This window comes from Chiloscyllium plagiosum, unplaced genomic scaffold, assembly GCF_037043375.1.
Source record: "Chiloscyllium plagiosum isolate Xiang-an unplaced genomic scaffold, Cpla_swu_hap1 HiC_scaffold_16, whole genome shotgun sequence".
Lineage (NCBI taxonomy): Eukaryota > Metazoa > Chordata > Chondrichthyes > Orectolobiformes > Hemiscylliidae > Chiloscyllium > Chiloscyllium plagiosum.
In genome coordinates, this window is record NW_028270154.1 from 29,435,003 (window position 1) to 29,450,900 (window position 15,898).

Here is a 15,898-nt window from a genome sequence, read left to right on the forward strand (position 1 = left end):
AAAAGTGTCGTACTATTATATTTAGAAACGTTAGGTTTGATTCACATTTCTATATTGTGTGTATTAGGAAGGGGAGACAGTTTAGCTTCATTTTGACTTCCATGAGTGGCGATTTGTTTACATTTACTTAAAAGAGATTTTAAAATAACACCCTGAGGCAGATATTTTAGTACTTCAGAAAACAAGTTTAGAAGTTGAGCTATTGCCTAGCAACAAGATATCCTAATGAACAAGGAGGGGAACAGAAACAAATTTCATTTTAGAAAGAGAAATAGAGCCATCTGTGTACAGACTTTTTTTCATGGAGAAAAAGCTGTACCGATGTGGTGCAGACTACCAGTTCCCAAAATAGTCTCAGCAGAAGAAATGAAATGCTGAGTGACTTAGACTTTAGAAAGATAAAAGCTCCAGAAACAGAATACTTTAAGATGTCAGGGTGCAGGCCTCCTAAAAGGCTGCTGAATGCATCCATTTAAAGGAACATATTAAGGAGAATGAGCTATATTATCTTAAGGGTTTCAAGATTCTTTAGCTAAAGCAGATAACATCAAATGAATGCAGAAGCATGTCAAAAAAAGTGCCTACTGAACAAGGAACTTCAAGTAGAAACAGGATGATCCTTCTGACGTTTGTTTTTGTAAGGTTGTTGTTGAAAGTAAAATAAAGAATCTTTTTTCTGATATTTACGAAGAGATTTATTGAAATAGGTCCAGTATGGTGTAAAATAGTTTATGCTTTTTTTCTCTCTTTTGTATATCTTTTGTTAAAAGTACATTGGTAGTTTGTGAGTATGTTCAGTGACTGATCACCATGGTAAACAAACCACAAAAATCAAACTTATGTCTATCAAGCTAGATTTCACCCTGATAACTGACTTATCCTGTATTATCATAGCTGGGATCATTACAATATTCATGCTCCTGGCATGCTTTCCTCACTGAACCTCTTGACTTGATGATAAATGATAAATGATATACCAGGCCAGTAGGTAACCGGTGGTGGTTGAATGCATTTTTTCTGTTGTTGATAGCCCCCAGCGAAATAAGCACAAAGAAAAGCCGATCTGGTCTGACTAGAATTTGCCTATCTGTTCCAGCTTATCATTTCCCGTTTGGTATTTTTCCTTTCTCTGTCTTTCCTTGAGTTTGTCTATGTTCTCACTTTATGTCTACTGCAGAGGTCACATTTCCAATTCAGCTTGCATGTCAAGTCAAAATACTTGATTGAGGAAATTTTAACAGGAAGGTTTCAGTCTCTGTAGAAAGTTAAGTCTACTAAAAAAGTGTCATTGGGTCCTGATTCTGACATTATCCCTTTTGCATCCATGTTTTCCCAATGGGTTTGTGGAGAAATAAGTAACTCTCTTAAAACTGCTGGGCAAATAGTTGTTGTATGCAAACAGACAATTACTAACTACTATAGTTAACCACTCTGGCTTTAACAGACAATACACTTATTTTCTGTGTTGTCAACAGCTTAGTCAGGCAGACGAGTAAACAGGTGGGAATGCTTCTTCACTCTGTGTGAAACTGACAGGCTGTAAAAGAGCTTAAACATTGAAATTGAAGAGGTCCAGCTGTGCCTAAGTTAGAGACTGGTACTTTCAGTATTCCTTTTGAGGCTATACTTTTACTGCTTTACAGGTGATTTCCAACTTCATAGAGGTCATTTCAGCCATATAGCAGGACTGGTTCGGTCCAAAATTACCGTAATGACATGCCATGGGAAATTTCTTAAAAATATTAAGCTTGGACCCAGATTAAAGCTGCACTGAAAAATTTTTACGCAATTGAAAAGTCTTGTGAAATTTAAAGAAAGTGTTTTATTGTTGAAGAATGTATAACATGCTTGTTACCTTACCTTAGAGAGAGTTGTAATTCTTTTTCATTTTTAGATGGATCCACATGAAAACATTCTCCTGAGCACACTTGAGATTAAGAATGAAATGAGTGCTGCTGAGATGACAATGGGTATCACTGATCCCAGAAGCACCATGATGCCGTATGACAGCTCTGGAATTCAGTATAGGAAGGCAGGATTGTCAAGGCACAACTTTGGAAGAAGCGCCTTGGAAAGACACGTGGCCCAAAAGAAGAGCAGGCTACGAAGGCGTGCTTCCCAGCTGAAAATTAACATTCCTGATTTGACTGATGTGAATGCCATTGATAAGTGGTCACGGATGATATTTCCTCTTGTTTTTGGATTCTTCAATGTGATCTACTGGCTGTATTATGTGAATTAAGCTGAAGAATGTGCACAGACAGTGTCTTTCCACACTTTTTTTTTTGTTTTGCAACAAAGTGGAACCATCGTTTTAAAACTGAGATTGTTCAGGACAAATTTTGCATGCACTTTAACTCCTTAATGGCTGGCTGTATTGGAACTTTTCATTGCTTTATTTATGTTAATTGAAACTCTTTCTTTATTGCTTATCGTTGCCTCTTGCATACTTAAATGTCAGAGGTCACTTTTTATCTTGCTTTAATGTATATGCAGCAGACCAGTCAATGTTGATATCACATTGAATATTATATTAGTTTAAAAGATTTGAATTGGAATGGATCAATTGACGATGTTACTAAGTTATAATCTCACACTTGAGAAGAAAATCATTCCTTTTGAGTTTTCAGTTAATGATTAAGTAGTAATTTTAATAATGTATTACTATGATTTTAAGTATCTTAAAGAGCCAATATTAGTTTGTCAAACCAGCTTCCGTACTAAAAGCTGAGGGATAATATTTCATGCAGGTTGATTAAGAGCTGCTATTAACATAAACAAAATAATATCACTGTTTCTCTGAACTCACAATGACCCAAAGTTAAAGTAAACTGGCAAAACAATTTTTGAACTAGAATTGCAATGCCACATTTGTTTCTTGTAGATCTTGTAAAAATTACCTCAAATCCAATTCCCACAGCCATCTTATATTTGCATATAGAGTGTTTCAAGTGGCAGTATCAATCATGTTAAAGATCATGCACTTTGCATTTGTGAAAATTACATCATTGACAAATTTAGAATAACATGGAAATATTTTTGTCGAGGATAGAATGAAGAGCTGACCCCACGCATTCTTCATGTATACTAAGGAACAAAGAATAGTAAATGACAAAACTATTGTGACCAATTGGTAAATGATAAGTGTTGCAAGCTTTTTGGAGCTGGTGAATTGATAACTGGTCTTAAAACATAGGAATCTTCATTGTGATAACTAGTAGTTGTTTCACTTTTTGTCAAATGTATATATAAAAATGTGCTTATATCTTTCATGTGAAGATTACCATTGACTTTGTAAGTCAGGATCCAGGGAAAACAGACAAAAAAAAGCTCTGCTTTCACATATGTATTCATGCAATTTGGTACAAACATTCTGAATTGTACCGACCTTAATGATCAATAGAAGAACATTTTTTTTTGCTATTCTATTTTGCACTATTTAACAATGAGGACACTTACGGCCCATCAATATTCTGTACGCCTGCCAGAGACAAGGGGCAGAACTTCCCTGGCCTTGGGATGGTGGGCTGAGAGATGGAAGAGATAGCAGGGAGTGACCTTGAGACAGCTTTCTAGTGCAGTTCCACTTTCAGGGAAGTTACCCAGTGGTGGGAGTGAATGTGGATCAGCAGCCCACTGAATGGAAATAGGCAACAATTTTAACTAATTAAAATTAAGGACAATTTTCCAGGGTCCTACTCTGTGGAGAAACTTCCAGCTTCATGGAGGTGATCTCCCTTCAGCCACCTAGGAGGCCATTAACATTGGAGACTGAAGAGGACGGAAGGCGGGGAAATTTAATGGGTAATATCAGTGGTCTGTTGAAGAGACCTACCTTTAAATTTGTACTTATCCCTGCAAGAAAGCTTCCATCTTGGGATGGTTTCTAGATCTTCAGTGTTTTTCAACAATGTTTACCTTTTCCATTAGAGCTGTCGGTGCTTTGGAGCTGCCCATCCTTTAATGAGCCAACAGCATCTATATCCTGCCCATTGAACAAAGAAGTGGTCAATTAGGAGATGTCTGCTGGTGTTGCAACAAGTTCCACTGCCAGCAAAATGCACATTCAGTTTCTCATTTGGTCCAACATCAGAGTCGTGAAGCGGATGGTAAAATTCTATCCAATTTAGAATCACATCACCCTCTTATTTTAGTGATTTGTAATTGGTCAACTCATTTATATTGTTCATTGTTTTATTAGCACATCTTTTGTACTTATTCCAAAGTATCAGATACTACAGTCCCTAATCTAGTTATAATCATTATTCTGCTTTTCCCTGAAGTGGTTTTATATAATGTGGTAAGTATACTTGCAGACTGAATTATGACAATAGGGAAATATATTTAAGACAAAGGTGAACATTAAACTTTTTTTTGAAGTGATGATACCCTTTTAAGGTAATATTAATTATTATAGAATAGATCTAAAGCAGACACTTTCAGTTCAGTTTCATTTTTAAGTTGCAGATGTGTCTTAAATAAAGGTAATGTCATATATTGTGTTGGAAATGCTAGGTGATAAATCATATCATAGCTTAAGTATGAAATGTAAATTAATTGTCCAATCTGTATACTACTCTATAAGAACAGTATCAAAAATGTAAATTCGTAAGATAAATAGCATTCAAGAGGACATTATTCAGTGAAGTACGTTTTTGTAGTCAAGATTATTTTATACAAAGCGATAATGAGATTGAACATACCATTTCATGTTGGAATAGTGAGCTTAATAGTATCAAAACATGTCTCTTTTCTCCATCGTGATCTAAATTAGAATCTGAAGTAACCATTTCTAAATAAGGACAGAGTGGTGCAGCTATCACACACTAGATTTGATTTCTATTGAGATGAAATCGGGATTGGGTATGGAATTGAAAATAATGCTCTCAGATGATGTGTCAGTATCCCAATGCCTCCAGATGGGACAGAGATGATATTGGCCTCTAGTTAAGTGTCCAAGTAGTTCCTTGTGGAAATGCTAATCAGGCTGGGAGAACCAGAAGGTTATTTTCAAAAAACACAGATTGGGAAAACAAAACAGCCCAATGCCTTTATTGTATACCTGTCAAACATAATGCCAGGAAACATTAAGCTAGCTCCTGTTAAATAAAAAAAATATTTTGGGGGAAAAAATGGATAATTCTCACAGAGTGAATCTAGTACCTTTTTTCTTACCCTATAATCTCCTGCCACCTTTATTCTGCAAGGTAGTGACAAACTCAGAAATACCACTATTTGTTTTTCAGTATTGGCCTCTAGAATGAGATCCCCCTCCTGACATACTTATAGCCTCTAATTACCCATCAAACTTGACTCCAATCCAAGTAATTAATCTGCTTTGAAAGATGGCAAGGGTTGGTGACCCAGAAATGCTCTGGGCATCAGGTTCCCAATACCAGATTGAGTTTGGTCCTAGCATATACATTGGTAGAATGAATGCCCTTCTTTCAACAATTTAAATTGGTTGCAGAGCAAAAGGATACCTTTCAGGCCCACATGTTGTTCCTAGCTCTCCATATGTACCTATTCCTCTCAGCTGGACCTTTTTTCTTGTATACTTGATTGAGAGATTTTAATAATTCTCCAGTGATACAAGTCTGGGAAGCTTATAACTAGATATATTCTTTCATTTTCATTGAAGTTTCCTATTTCCAAATGGAGCCAGCTATTCAGGCGTTGTGTGTCTTGATGAAACTTCTCAACACATTATTACAGTTATTCAGATTGTATTGTGTTTTACAATAATCTGTAAATATACATAGTTGTGGGTAGGTTGTGATTTGTATTTTTGGTTATGGTGCAGATTCATGCAAATTTTTGATTTGATTTCAATACTTTATAAATGTTTACATAAGGAATGCTTTTGTTTTCTTTGAAATTATCAGGACTAAAATAGATTGGATTTAGGTAGCTTCTGACAGGTTTTCAAGTGTATAAAAGAGCTTTAAACAAACATAAAAAGAAACATCTTGCTATGTTGAGACAGCCATGTACTTCATGTAAATACCAGTAATATTTTTGAACTTTAGGATGTGTGCATCCAACACAGTTCTAATTTTTACACTCAGTAAACTCGATATGGTTAGCAAGAAAATAAAATAAACACAGAAGCTAAAATTGCGCTAACATTGATGAGGCAAAATGTGAATTGCACTAGCATGGAAAGCTGCATTACCTGCTCGTAGAATATATTTACTTCAAATGCAACACATTCTTTAGGCTTTGCAAATGCTAGTTTGTAAAAAAAAACTACTCTTCATTCAAAAATGGAACATCACAATATGATTAATTAAGTTTAAAATACCCAAATATTCCATGCAAGTTATTTTGTTAATTAAAGCCAAAAGAACTTGCTACTCAAATACTGTTTGGAAATATTTCCAGTGTCAAAAATGCAGTTGGATTGCTTTAATCTGAGATATTTGCCTCTTGCATTAATTCACAATTTGGCAAGTAGTTTTTGTTCTGTGTCAGAAACTGCCTAATGCAGGTATGTGTTCAATTTGTACTTAGCAAATTTGCTACTGTGGATAGATCAAATACCATTGCCTTAGTCAGTGTACTGTATGTGACAAATTTACTGCAATCATAATGGCTTAAAGAAAGAAACAAATCTTTCATGTCCTAGTTGGAGGGGTGGCAGTGGCGGTTGATTTATTTCCCCATGAATGAGATACATTTTCCAGTTGTCAGTACCGTTAAAATTAGGCATAGATGTAAACAATAATTTGGTTGACAATACTTCATCAGCAACTAGAATTTGGTGAAAACATGCACTGCTATCAATGCTAACATTCTGACGGTCACTTAACTAATCCTAAGCATGTTAATTGAGACTATTATACTTGGTAGATAGAGGGAAAAGATATGAAATTTAGGTAGGGCAGTTACATTTTGAAAGAGCTATAAGGAATCTGAGGAGGTATGCATAAATTGAATAAATAGGCAAAACTTTGACAGATGGAGTATAAAGGGAAGAGATGTGAACGTCTTCACTTTGGCAAGAAGAATAAGAAACCATTAAATCCTTTAAATGGAAAAGGTTTCTGAATGGAGGTACACAGAAATCTAGATATTCTGGTACATGAATCACAAGTTTGTATGTTGGGACAGCAAGTAATTTGGAAGCAAATGAAAGATTGTCATGTATTGCATGGAGAATGGAATGGAAATGTTGAGAAGTTTTACTCCTGTGTACTGGGCACTGTTGAGACTACATCTAGAATACTGTGTACAATGTTTCGCTTGTATAATATATTATTGTATACAAACCTATTCAGAAAAGGTTCATTCAACTAATTCCTGGGATGATGGTGTTATCTTGAAAGAACCAGTTAGTCCTGTTTACATGGATGAGAGCTAACCTTATTTAAACAGTTGCCATCAGGAGGGGCTCAACAGGGTGGGTGCTTAAAAAATGTAGGATTGACTAAAACTAGGGGACATGGATTAAAAATAAGAGGTTTCACATTTAAAGAGTTGAGAAGTTTTTTTTTTCTCTCTGTCAGAGAATTGTAAGTCTGTGGAACTCTGTTCCTCTACTGAGCTGTGGAGGCAAGGTTATTCAATGTTTTTAAGGCAGAAGTAGATAGATTCTTAACTACAAGGCAGTGATAGGGCAACTTAGTTGAGTTGAGGCCACAATCAGATCAACCAAGATCTTTTTGGAATGATGAACTGCTATAAGAGGCTGACTGACCTATTCCAGTTCTTAATTCAAACTTCATATGTAAATATGCTCTTTGGAGAATCATATTTAAAGGTACAAACCTGAATAGAATATAAAAATTATAATTTTACTTCATTTCAATCTTTTTTTTTCAGGGATCTAGTGAACAATCCATGTTGTCAATATTCCTAAAGATGTCAAAGATTTTGATGACCCTGGATATGCTTTCTCATTAAGACAACAACAACAATTTGGATTTATTTGCATCCTTGGCATATTAATGTGTATTATTGACAAAGGTTTGAAACCAAGCCATAAAAATGAAGTTGTTGGGCTCAATGACCAAAAGACTAGTCAAAGAAATTTGTTACAAAGAGTTTCATCACAGGGGAGAAGTGAGATATAAAGTGAATGATATGAGGAAGGAATTCCAGAATTGTGGTTCTTGAAGCTGAAGGCATAATCACTAAATTCAGGGATCCTTGATTCAGAGTGCAAAGATCTTGAATGTTGGGGTTGTAACTAAGAGAAAGAAAGGATGGGGCCATAGACAGACAGCAGTTAAGCTGAAGCAAGGGCAGCTCAGGTAATATAACAGAAGTAGCCTCAGTAATGGTGTGAACATATGGCTGGAAGATCACATTGTGATCAGATATGAAACCAGGTTGTTAGATGTCTGGTTTCGCCTCAGGCAAGTTGATGGTAAGGTTAAAAGTTGCTCTAATCACTTTATATGGTCACACCTTTTAAAGGAATGTATTCAGTTTTTTTTAGGTGCATCTATAATGTGGCTATGCATAGTTGTTCGTCCCATCCCTCATTTTGTTTCAATGTCAATTGATTAAATAAAATTTAAAGGGATCACTTTTATCTTCCCCACATGGATGGTAATGTAATAGTAATTGTCAATGGCACTGCCTTTCCACCTAAAATTGCCTGATTTCTGTGTCATGCGTTTACAATGGGATAGACATCTTGGCCATGAAAGTTAAAATGATCTTTTTCAAGTATGTTGTGAACTGTTTTTCAGGGATTGGAAATCATTTTTTATATAAAATCAGAAATGTGAGAATTAAAATGATTCAGTATTTCCTGAAGAAGCATACCTCATCTCCATCCTAACACCCATTTTTGTATTTTATCATCATTTTCAAATGTTTACACATTTTTTCATCTCTTCCATGATGTTAATATTAGAAATAATGGACCTAACTAAATAACTTTAAAAGTTGTCCATACATTGGGGTTTTCAGACTACTTATTCAAGATCACCTAGATGTTTCGTTACTGACTTGGCTAATTTGCCTGTTTCAGTGTATCATTCCGGTAAAGCAGCTGATTATTCACCACAATTTTATTTTTAAAAATTGACAGGAGAATCCTTTGAAACATTTTAGATAATCAGCTATCTGCTGCTAAATAATACTATTGATTTTTCTTTTGGGAAATCTTGACTTTGTTTTTTGTTATCATTTTGAATTTGATTCCTAAAAATTGCAAACTCAAGTGAACCAACATTAAATAAATCATTGATTTTCATAGAAATGTTAAAACTGGTTAGGTTCTTTAGGAGAAAAGAAATCAAATATTATACTCTATATTGAAGTACTTTAACAATCTCAGAATTTAGCATCATAAATATCTTTTAAATTGTAAAGGAAATAACATTCTACCTAGAATGTGTTCTGCTCCCTAACCCTCTCAGTGGAGCCTGACACACTATTCCATTCTAGAGGCTCCATACTGCCCTCTACCAAACTATCCTGTTCACATTGCACCCGGTGCTTGACAGCACATCCTCAACAGACCATGGGGTGTCCTATCAATTGCCAACACTTCCAGAATCCATACATTCATGGCAGAGTCACTCCTCCCAGCTGATCAAGGGCCAACAACCTCTCAGCCCCTGGTCCCTGGTGACTCAGCAGCCATTGCAATCTGTTCTTCAAACCTAATCAAATTCAGCAAATCTCCAGCATTACTATGCTGGCTGCACTCTGGCACAGGAGGCCCATGATTCAAGCTGTCACCTCAGAGAGAGAGAAGGAGGCAGGTGGAGCAATCACTATACTAAACCATGACAGAAACTCCACCAACCAGGTGGAAGGGAACAAGGCCAAGCCCCACAGCCAGTCAAGCGGATTATTCCCATTGCATCAGAGCAGACCTCAGGGGAAGCAGTGGTCAGCAAAGGGTTCCACAAACTCCCAAAAAAACACCAGCCAGACTTCACCACAATGTAGCCAGGAACAAGCTACAAGCTAAGCAGGTAGGCTGGAGATCAATGAGATCAGTGCAGATCTCAGACAATGGAGAAATGTCAACAGTCAGAAGTCTAGAGAGCAACTCCATATCAGAAAGTAGGAGAGGTCACACCAAAAATGTTGTTAATTTGGTCAGGGAAAGAATATCAAAATGAATTTTGCAATGCTCCATCAGATTACGGGCCCAAGAACTTATCGATGTTGAAGTGAAACACAACTAAGACAAGAAACTGTAGGGATTCTATGATTATGATTCTATGATTATAGGACTACCTTGAATGAGGGCCTCCTATACACAGTAATTCTATTGCTACACTTAAGAGATAGAATTAAATTTTCTTCCTTTCTTTCCTAACCTAGGGAAGTTAAAACCTTCACTTTTTGATGTCATAAAAGTTCAAATTTAGTTCATTTTAAGTTTGGTATAACTCAACTACATAAGAAAAATCAGTCAAAGACATTCATTTAACATGAAATTAAGTATCAAAGTAATTACAAGCATAGGCTCATGTGCATAAATATCTACAAGATTATATATGTTGTCATTTTCTGCCCAGATTTCAGTTTTTTTTTGTCTCTTAAATCATCAAGTGAAGGTTGGGCACCTGTATTACAACTAGATTTTTGTTTCCTGATTTATTCGTTACAGGATTGGATATATTCCTTTCTGCACTAAATTTCATAATTTGCATTCTGATTTTGAATTTGTATCACATCCTGGAGTGCAAGAAAACAAACATAGAATCAATGTCAGATCAGATTAATTGTAATACTTAAAAGTGAGTACATATCTATTCAAATCATTTGAAAATATTCGGATTTTAGTAGGCAAAACTTTTAACACATTGCTTTATCTATAAATATGTCAGGAGTTACTTATAAAATCTTAGGTTCCTCTTGCTACATTAACTATCTAGGTTAAAATTCTTAATTATTTTTTCAGATGTGTATCTTTTGGAACAGATACATTAAATCTATAAAACAATGCAAACATATATCAAAGCTGACCAAACTGTAAAAATGTTGCAAATTAGCGATCAAGAATGAATTTAAAGATGGGTGTTAATATAACATGAAGTTCTTTAATTGTAAAGTGCTTGCAATCCATAAAGTATCCCATGTTGTTTATTATAAGCAGCCTTTTTCTGTTGGAAAACAATCAACAGCTAGAGAGCTCCTTTGAAGAGCATCATATGTTATATTTCATTGAAGTATATGAATTCTGTCACCAGCAGGCAATGGACATGTTTCAGAATCACATTCTGTAGCTGACACCAAGTCTCTCTGAACTAACTGGCAACTTTCATCTCGTTCTCTGTTGGAAGCAAAGCTTGACAAGGAGCTGCTTTAGATAGTTTCCAACTAGTTTGAAAAGAGACCAATAATAACACTGGTTCAGAGGAATGCTGTAACATATAGAACTTTTTAAAGAAAATGAAACGTCAAGCTGCAGATCTCTGCAGAACAGTTATTGACTCATGACAATACTTTATAGTAGAATGTTATTCACAGCTAATACTCTTGAACACTTGAAGAAGGGAGATAAGAATTACACATTTATAGGACTTTGGACTTCATAAACATTCCCCTTTAATACAGCCTTCATGTGTAGAAACACCCTTCATCATATATATTTTATCAACTGTATATAATGTTCATCTGTTGATGCCCATCACCTGGGGATGAACTCTTGTAAATATAAGCAGATTTCTTATTGACATTTTTAACTTCTAATTTGTATTTAAATGTAATGCGAATGCTCAAGCAGCTTCATGGTACAAGCTAAAGTGTTTAAACAATAATGTAAATATCAATGGAAGTATTCAATGCACACTTGATAGAGAAACTAATTGTTTTGTGTTTTGCTTTATTCAGTTAAAGTAATGAGTAGGATTAAGCTTTTGTTCGGGGGGTGTGGTGGGAGCGAGATTTAATTTTTTTGCATTATTTTTCATCAGCCTTAAGTTGAAAAGGTAGCCTTTTTTCTTTCTTCACAATATGCACATTTTTCAAATGCTATAAAATGCAAGAAGTGAGTGGACATCAACACATAGTGTTTCATGTCCACTATTTTAAAGATTGTTAATGTTGGAATAAGCAAATGGTGGATATTAATATTGATCTTAAATGAGTTGGACCATTAGAAATATTTTGACTAAATTTTCTGCAGTAAATTTCTGCATGTAAATATAAACTACTGTTGGCTAGTGTGTAATTCTTGAAGCCAGAATTAATGCAGTATAAATAAAGAACATTTTAAAAGAACAAAAATTGCATTCTATACTTGTTTTTTTCCTCTGAAAATTCTTTATTCAAGTACATGATTAGAGTTTATTCTATAATCATAATGTAGGCTTTAATGCACTTATAAAAAGAGAATTACAGTTGAACTTTATTTCATTTGAGAAAAAGTAAATGTCTCTGTTCATGATTTAAATGATGCAAAGCTATACATTATATGGTCATCCATATAAATTTCCTGAACAAACATCATAGGACAATATGATGCAAATCAAGATGATCAAATGAGAATGGAGATTATAAATATGTCTAATGAAAGGGGACCTCTGCAGAAATAAAAAAGGTGGGAAACAAGAAAGAAATGCAAACATCAAGTTTAAACTTAACATTTGGACATAGGTTAAAAATAGTAAAAGAAATAAAGGATAATAGAAGCAAAAATTGTCTCAAATACCACCAATATGAAATAATGCTAAGGTGGAATGCTTTTGTATATATCTTGTGCCAGAAACATAAAGTGAAATAAGACACCAGGCAGAAACTGCTATGACAGTGTAGAGTTTTTGTGTGCTTATTAGGTAAATAACAGGATAAAATATTGTAACAATAAAGGTAATGACTAAACATTTCCTGCATTCTGCTCATTCTAACAAAAAAAAATGAAAATGCTAATAGGATTTTATAGCATTTACTTTCAGTGTTAGTGGTTGAGGCAAAAAACATTAACAAGAAATTTCTTAAAGCTCTTATTCTAGTTGAATTACTTTATTAGAAATGCAACAGGAGCTCTGATCATGTAAAACAGTGTAAATGTGCTACGAAAGCAGGAAGAGATTCCTATAGAATTTCTGCATCCACATCTGGAATTAAAATGGTATGTTGCTTCCCTAGTGCCAGGCGGAGGTGGGTACTGCAGATGCTGGAGATTAGAATCAATGTTAGAGTGGTGCTGGAAAAGCACAGCAGGTCAGGCAGCATCTGGGAAGCAGGAAAATCGATGTTTCGGGCAAAAGCTCTTCATCAAGAATGCTCTCTGGTGCCATGGTCAGGAGTGTCTTAGAGTGGCTACAAGGCATTCTGAAGCCGGAGGATGAACAGCTAGCAGTTGTGGTACAAAACAATGTCATTGGCATGGGTAAAAAGAACAAAATGAGGTCCTGCAACAGGAATTGAGAGAGTTCACTAGTAAATTAAAGGGAGGACTTCTAAAATCGCAATTTCTAGATTACGTCCAGAGCCATGCACTACTGAGTATAGGAACAGGCTAAAAGGGATAGTATAGGAGGGATGGCTTTTATTTTTTTAGATGGTTGGGACAATTTCTGTGGTAGGTGAGATCAGTAAAAGCTGGGTGGGTTGTACCTAAACTGGAATGGGTTAAATATCTTTGAGGGAGGTTTGCTTGTGCTGTTCGGGAGTTTTTCAACTAATTTGGCAGGGGGAATTGGGCACAGTAGGTGTAGACCCAGAACCAAGGTTCAGTCAGATATAGAAGGAATACTAGAACAGTCTAGCAGGTGAAGAAGACACGGGAATGATAAGGCACATGGGAGGACCAGAAAAATAAATTGTATTTTTTTTAATGCAAGGAGCCTGACTACAAAGGCAATGGACTTAAATTGATCAGTACATGAGATTTGATATTGTCGCAATCACTGAGACATGGCTGAAGGGCTGGTAGGACTGACGGCTCAGCATTCCAGGCTATAGATGTTTTAGGCCTCTGGGTGGGGAATGTAACACAGGTAGTGACATTGCATTACTGATAAAAGAGATTATCTCTTCAATAACAAGGGAGGAAATCCTAGAAGGCTCTTAAAATGAGGCCATCTGGGTAGAGCTTAGAAATTTTAAAAAAAGGGTCATCTAGACTTGAAATTAAAAACCACACAACACCAGGTTATGGTCCAACAGGTTTAATTGGAAGCACACTAGCTTTCGGAGCACCACTCCTTCATCAGGTGGTAGTTAAACCTGTTGGACTATAACCTGGTGTTGTGCAATTTTTAACTTAGTACACCTCAATCCAACATCGGCATCTCCAAATCATAGATTCAAAAAGTTAGCTTGCTCTCTCTCTCTACGGATTCTGCTTGACCTGCTGTGATCTCCAGCATTTATTGCTTTCAGTACAGAATCATTACAGATTCCAGAATCTGCAGTAACTTGGTCCTATATTAACTGGGATGGCCTTAGGGTGAAAAAAATTAGACAGGGTGGAATTTTTATACCAGTACATAGATAGTCCAACTAGAGATGGGGCAGTGCTGGAACTAATCTGAGGGCATGAAGCTGGTTAAGTGGTTAAATTGTTCATTGAGTGAGCATTTTAATGAAGAAAAAGGAAGAACGTTAGGTATAAAACATTAAAATCAGGGAAGGCCCTCCAGGAGTATAGAGAACATAAAGGGATACTTAAAGAAATTATCTTTCCAAAGGGTATATTTCCATGCTGTACATTTCTATGATTCTATGAGGTTGGATTAAGGAGAAGCTCAAGATATTTTATACGTATAATAAGAGCAAGAAGATTACCAGGCAGATTGGGCCCTGTGAGAGAGACTAGAGGGGCAATCTGCATGTGGATTCATTGGATGTGAATGAGATCCTAAATGAATATTTCCCATCTGTATTCACAAAGGCAAAAAGCAGTGTAACTTGAAATTTCGCTTCAAGAGCATAGTAAGATTAATAAGGAAGGGATATTGGATGTTTTAGGGAGCATAAAGGTGAATAAATCCCTAAGGCTTGATGGGATGCATCCCAAACTGCTCTGGGAGGCATTGGAGGAGATTACTGGGACCCTGGTGGAGATATTTAATACTTCACTGACCACAGGTAAAGTGCCAGATGACTAGGGGTTAGCTAATGTGGTTCCTTTATTCAAGAAGGGCAGCAAGGATAGGCCAGATAGCGGCAGACCAGTTAGTCTGATGTCAGTGGTAGGGAACCTACTAGAGCAATTTCTGAGGGACAGGATTAATCAATACTTGAAAACACAGGGATTGGTCAAGGATAATCAGCATGGATTTGTCAGAGGGAAATCCTTTTTGACTAATTGTGTTTTTTTGAAGAGATGGCTAAATATATTGATGAGGGTAGTGCAGTTGATGTAGTTTACATGGATTTAAGTAAGCCTTTGACAAAGTCCCACATGAAAGACCGGTCCAAAAGGGACCGAAGATAAGTTGGCAAACTCGATCCAAAATGGATGTTCAAATAGGAGGCAGATGGTGATAGTGGAGAATCGATTTTGTGATTGGAAGCCTGTGACCAGTGGTGTACCACAGAGACTAGTTCTGGGACTCTTGCAATTTGTTATATCCATGAACAATTTGAATAAGTTTGCAGATGAAACAAGAATTGAGTGTTGTTGGTCATGAAGAAGATGGTCTTTGACTACACTCTGATAATGATCAGCAGGTAAATTGGACACAGCAATAATAAATGTGAGATGCATTTTGGGAGATATAATAAGAGGATTTACACAATGAATGTTAGGTCTCTATGGAGTATTGAGCAAGAAAGGTTCCTTGGTGTACCAGCCCATTGACCTCTGAAGATGTCAGTATAGCTAGATAGGGTGGTGAAGAAGGCCGATGGGATGCTTGTTTTCAGGGCATAGAACATATGAACAGGGAGTATTGTTGCAACTTTATAGAGCATTGATTAGGTCACAGACATTATACTGTGTGCAGTTCTGGTTGCCAAACATATGGAAGGA

The 15,898-nt window shown here is 36.0% G+C and overlaps 1 protein-coding gene across 1 annotated transcript in view; it reads left to right on the forward strand.

Moving 5' to 3' along the window:
* LOC122556558 (gamma-aminobutyric acid receptor subunit beta-2) overlaps nucleotides 1–12,190 on the forward strand; it is a 265,659-nt gene extending 253,469 nt beyond the window's left edge. The window contains exon 9 of the mRNA XM_043703359.2: nucleotides 1,895–12,190. Within this exon, the coding sequence (XP_043559294.1) occupies nucleotides 1,895–2,242 (348 nt within the window). The 3' untranslated portion in view covers nucleotides 2,243–12,190. The remainder of the gene's footprint in view (nucleotides 1–1,894) is intronic.
* Nucleotides 12,191–15,898: the final 3,708 nt, after the last annotated feature.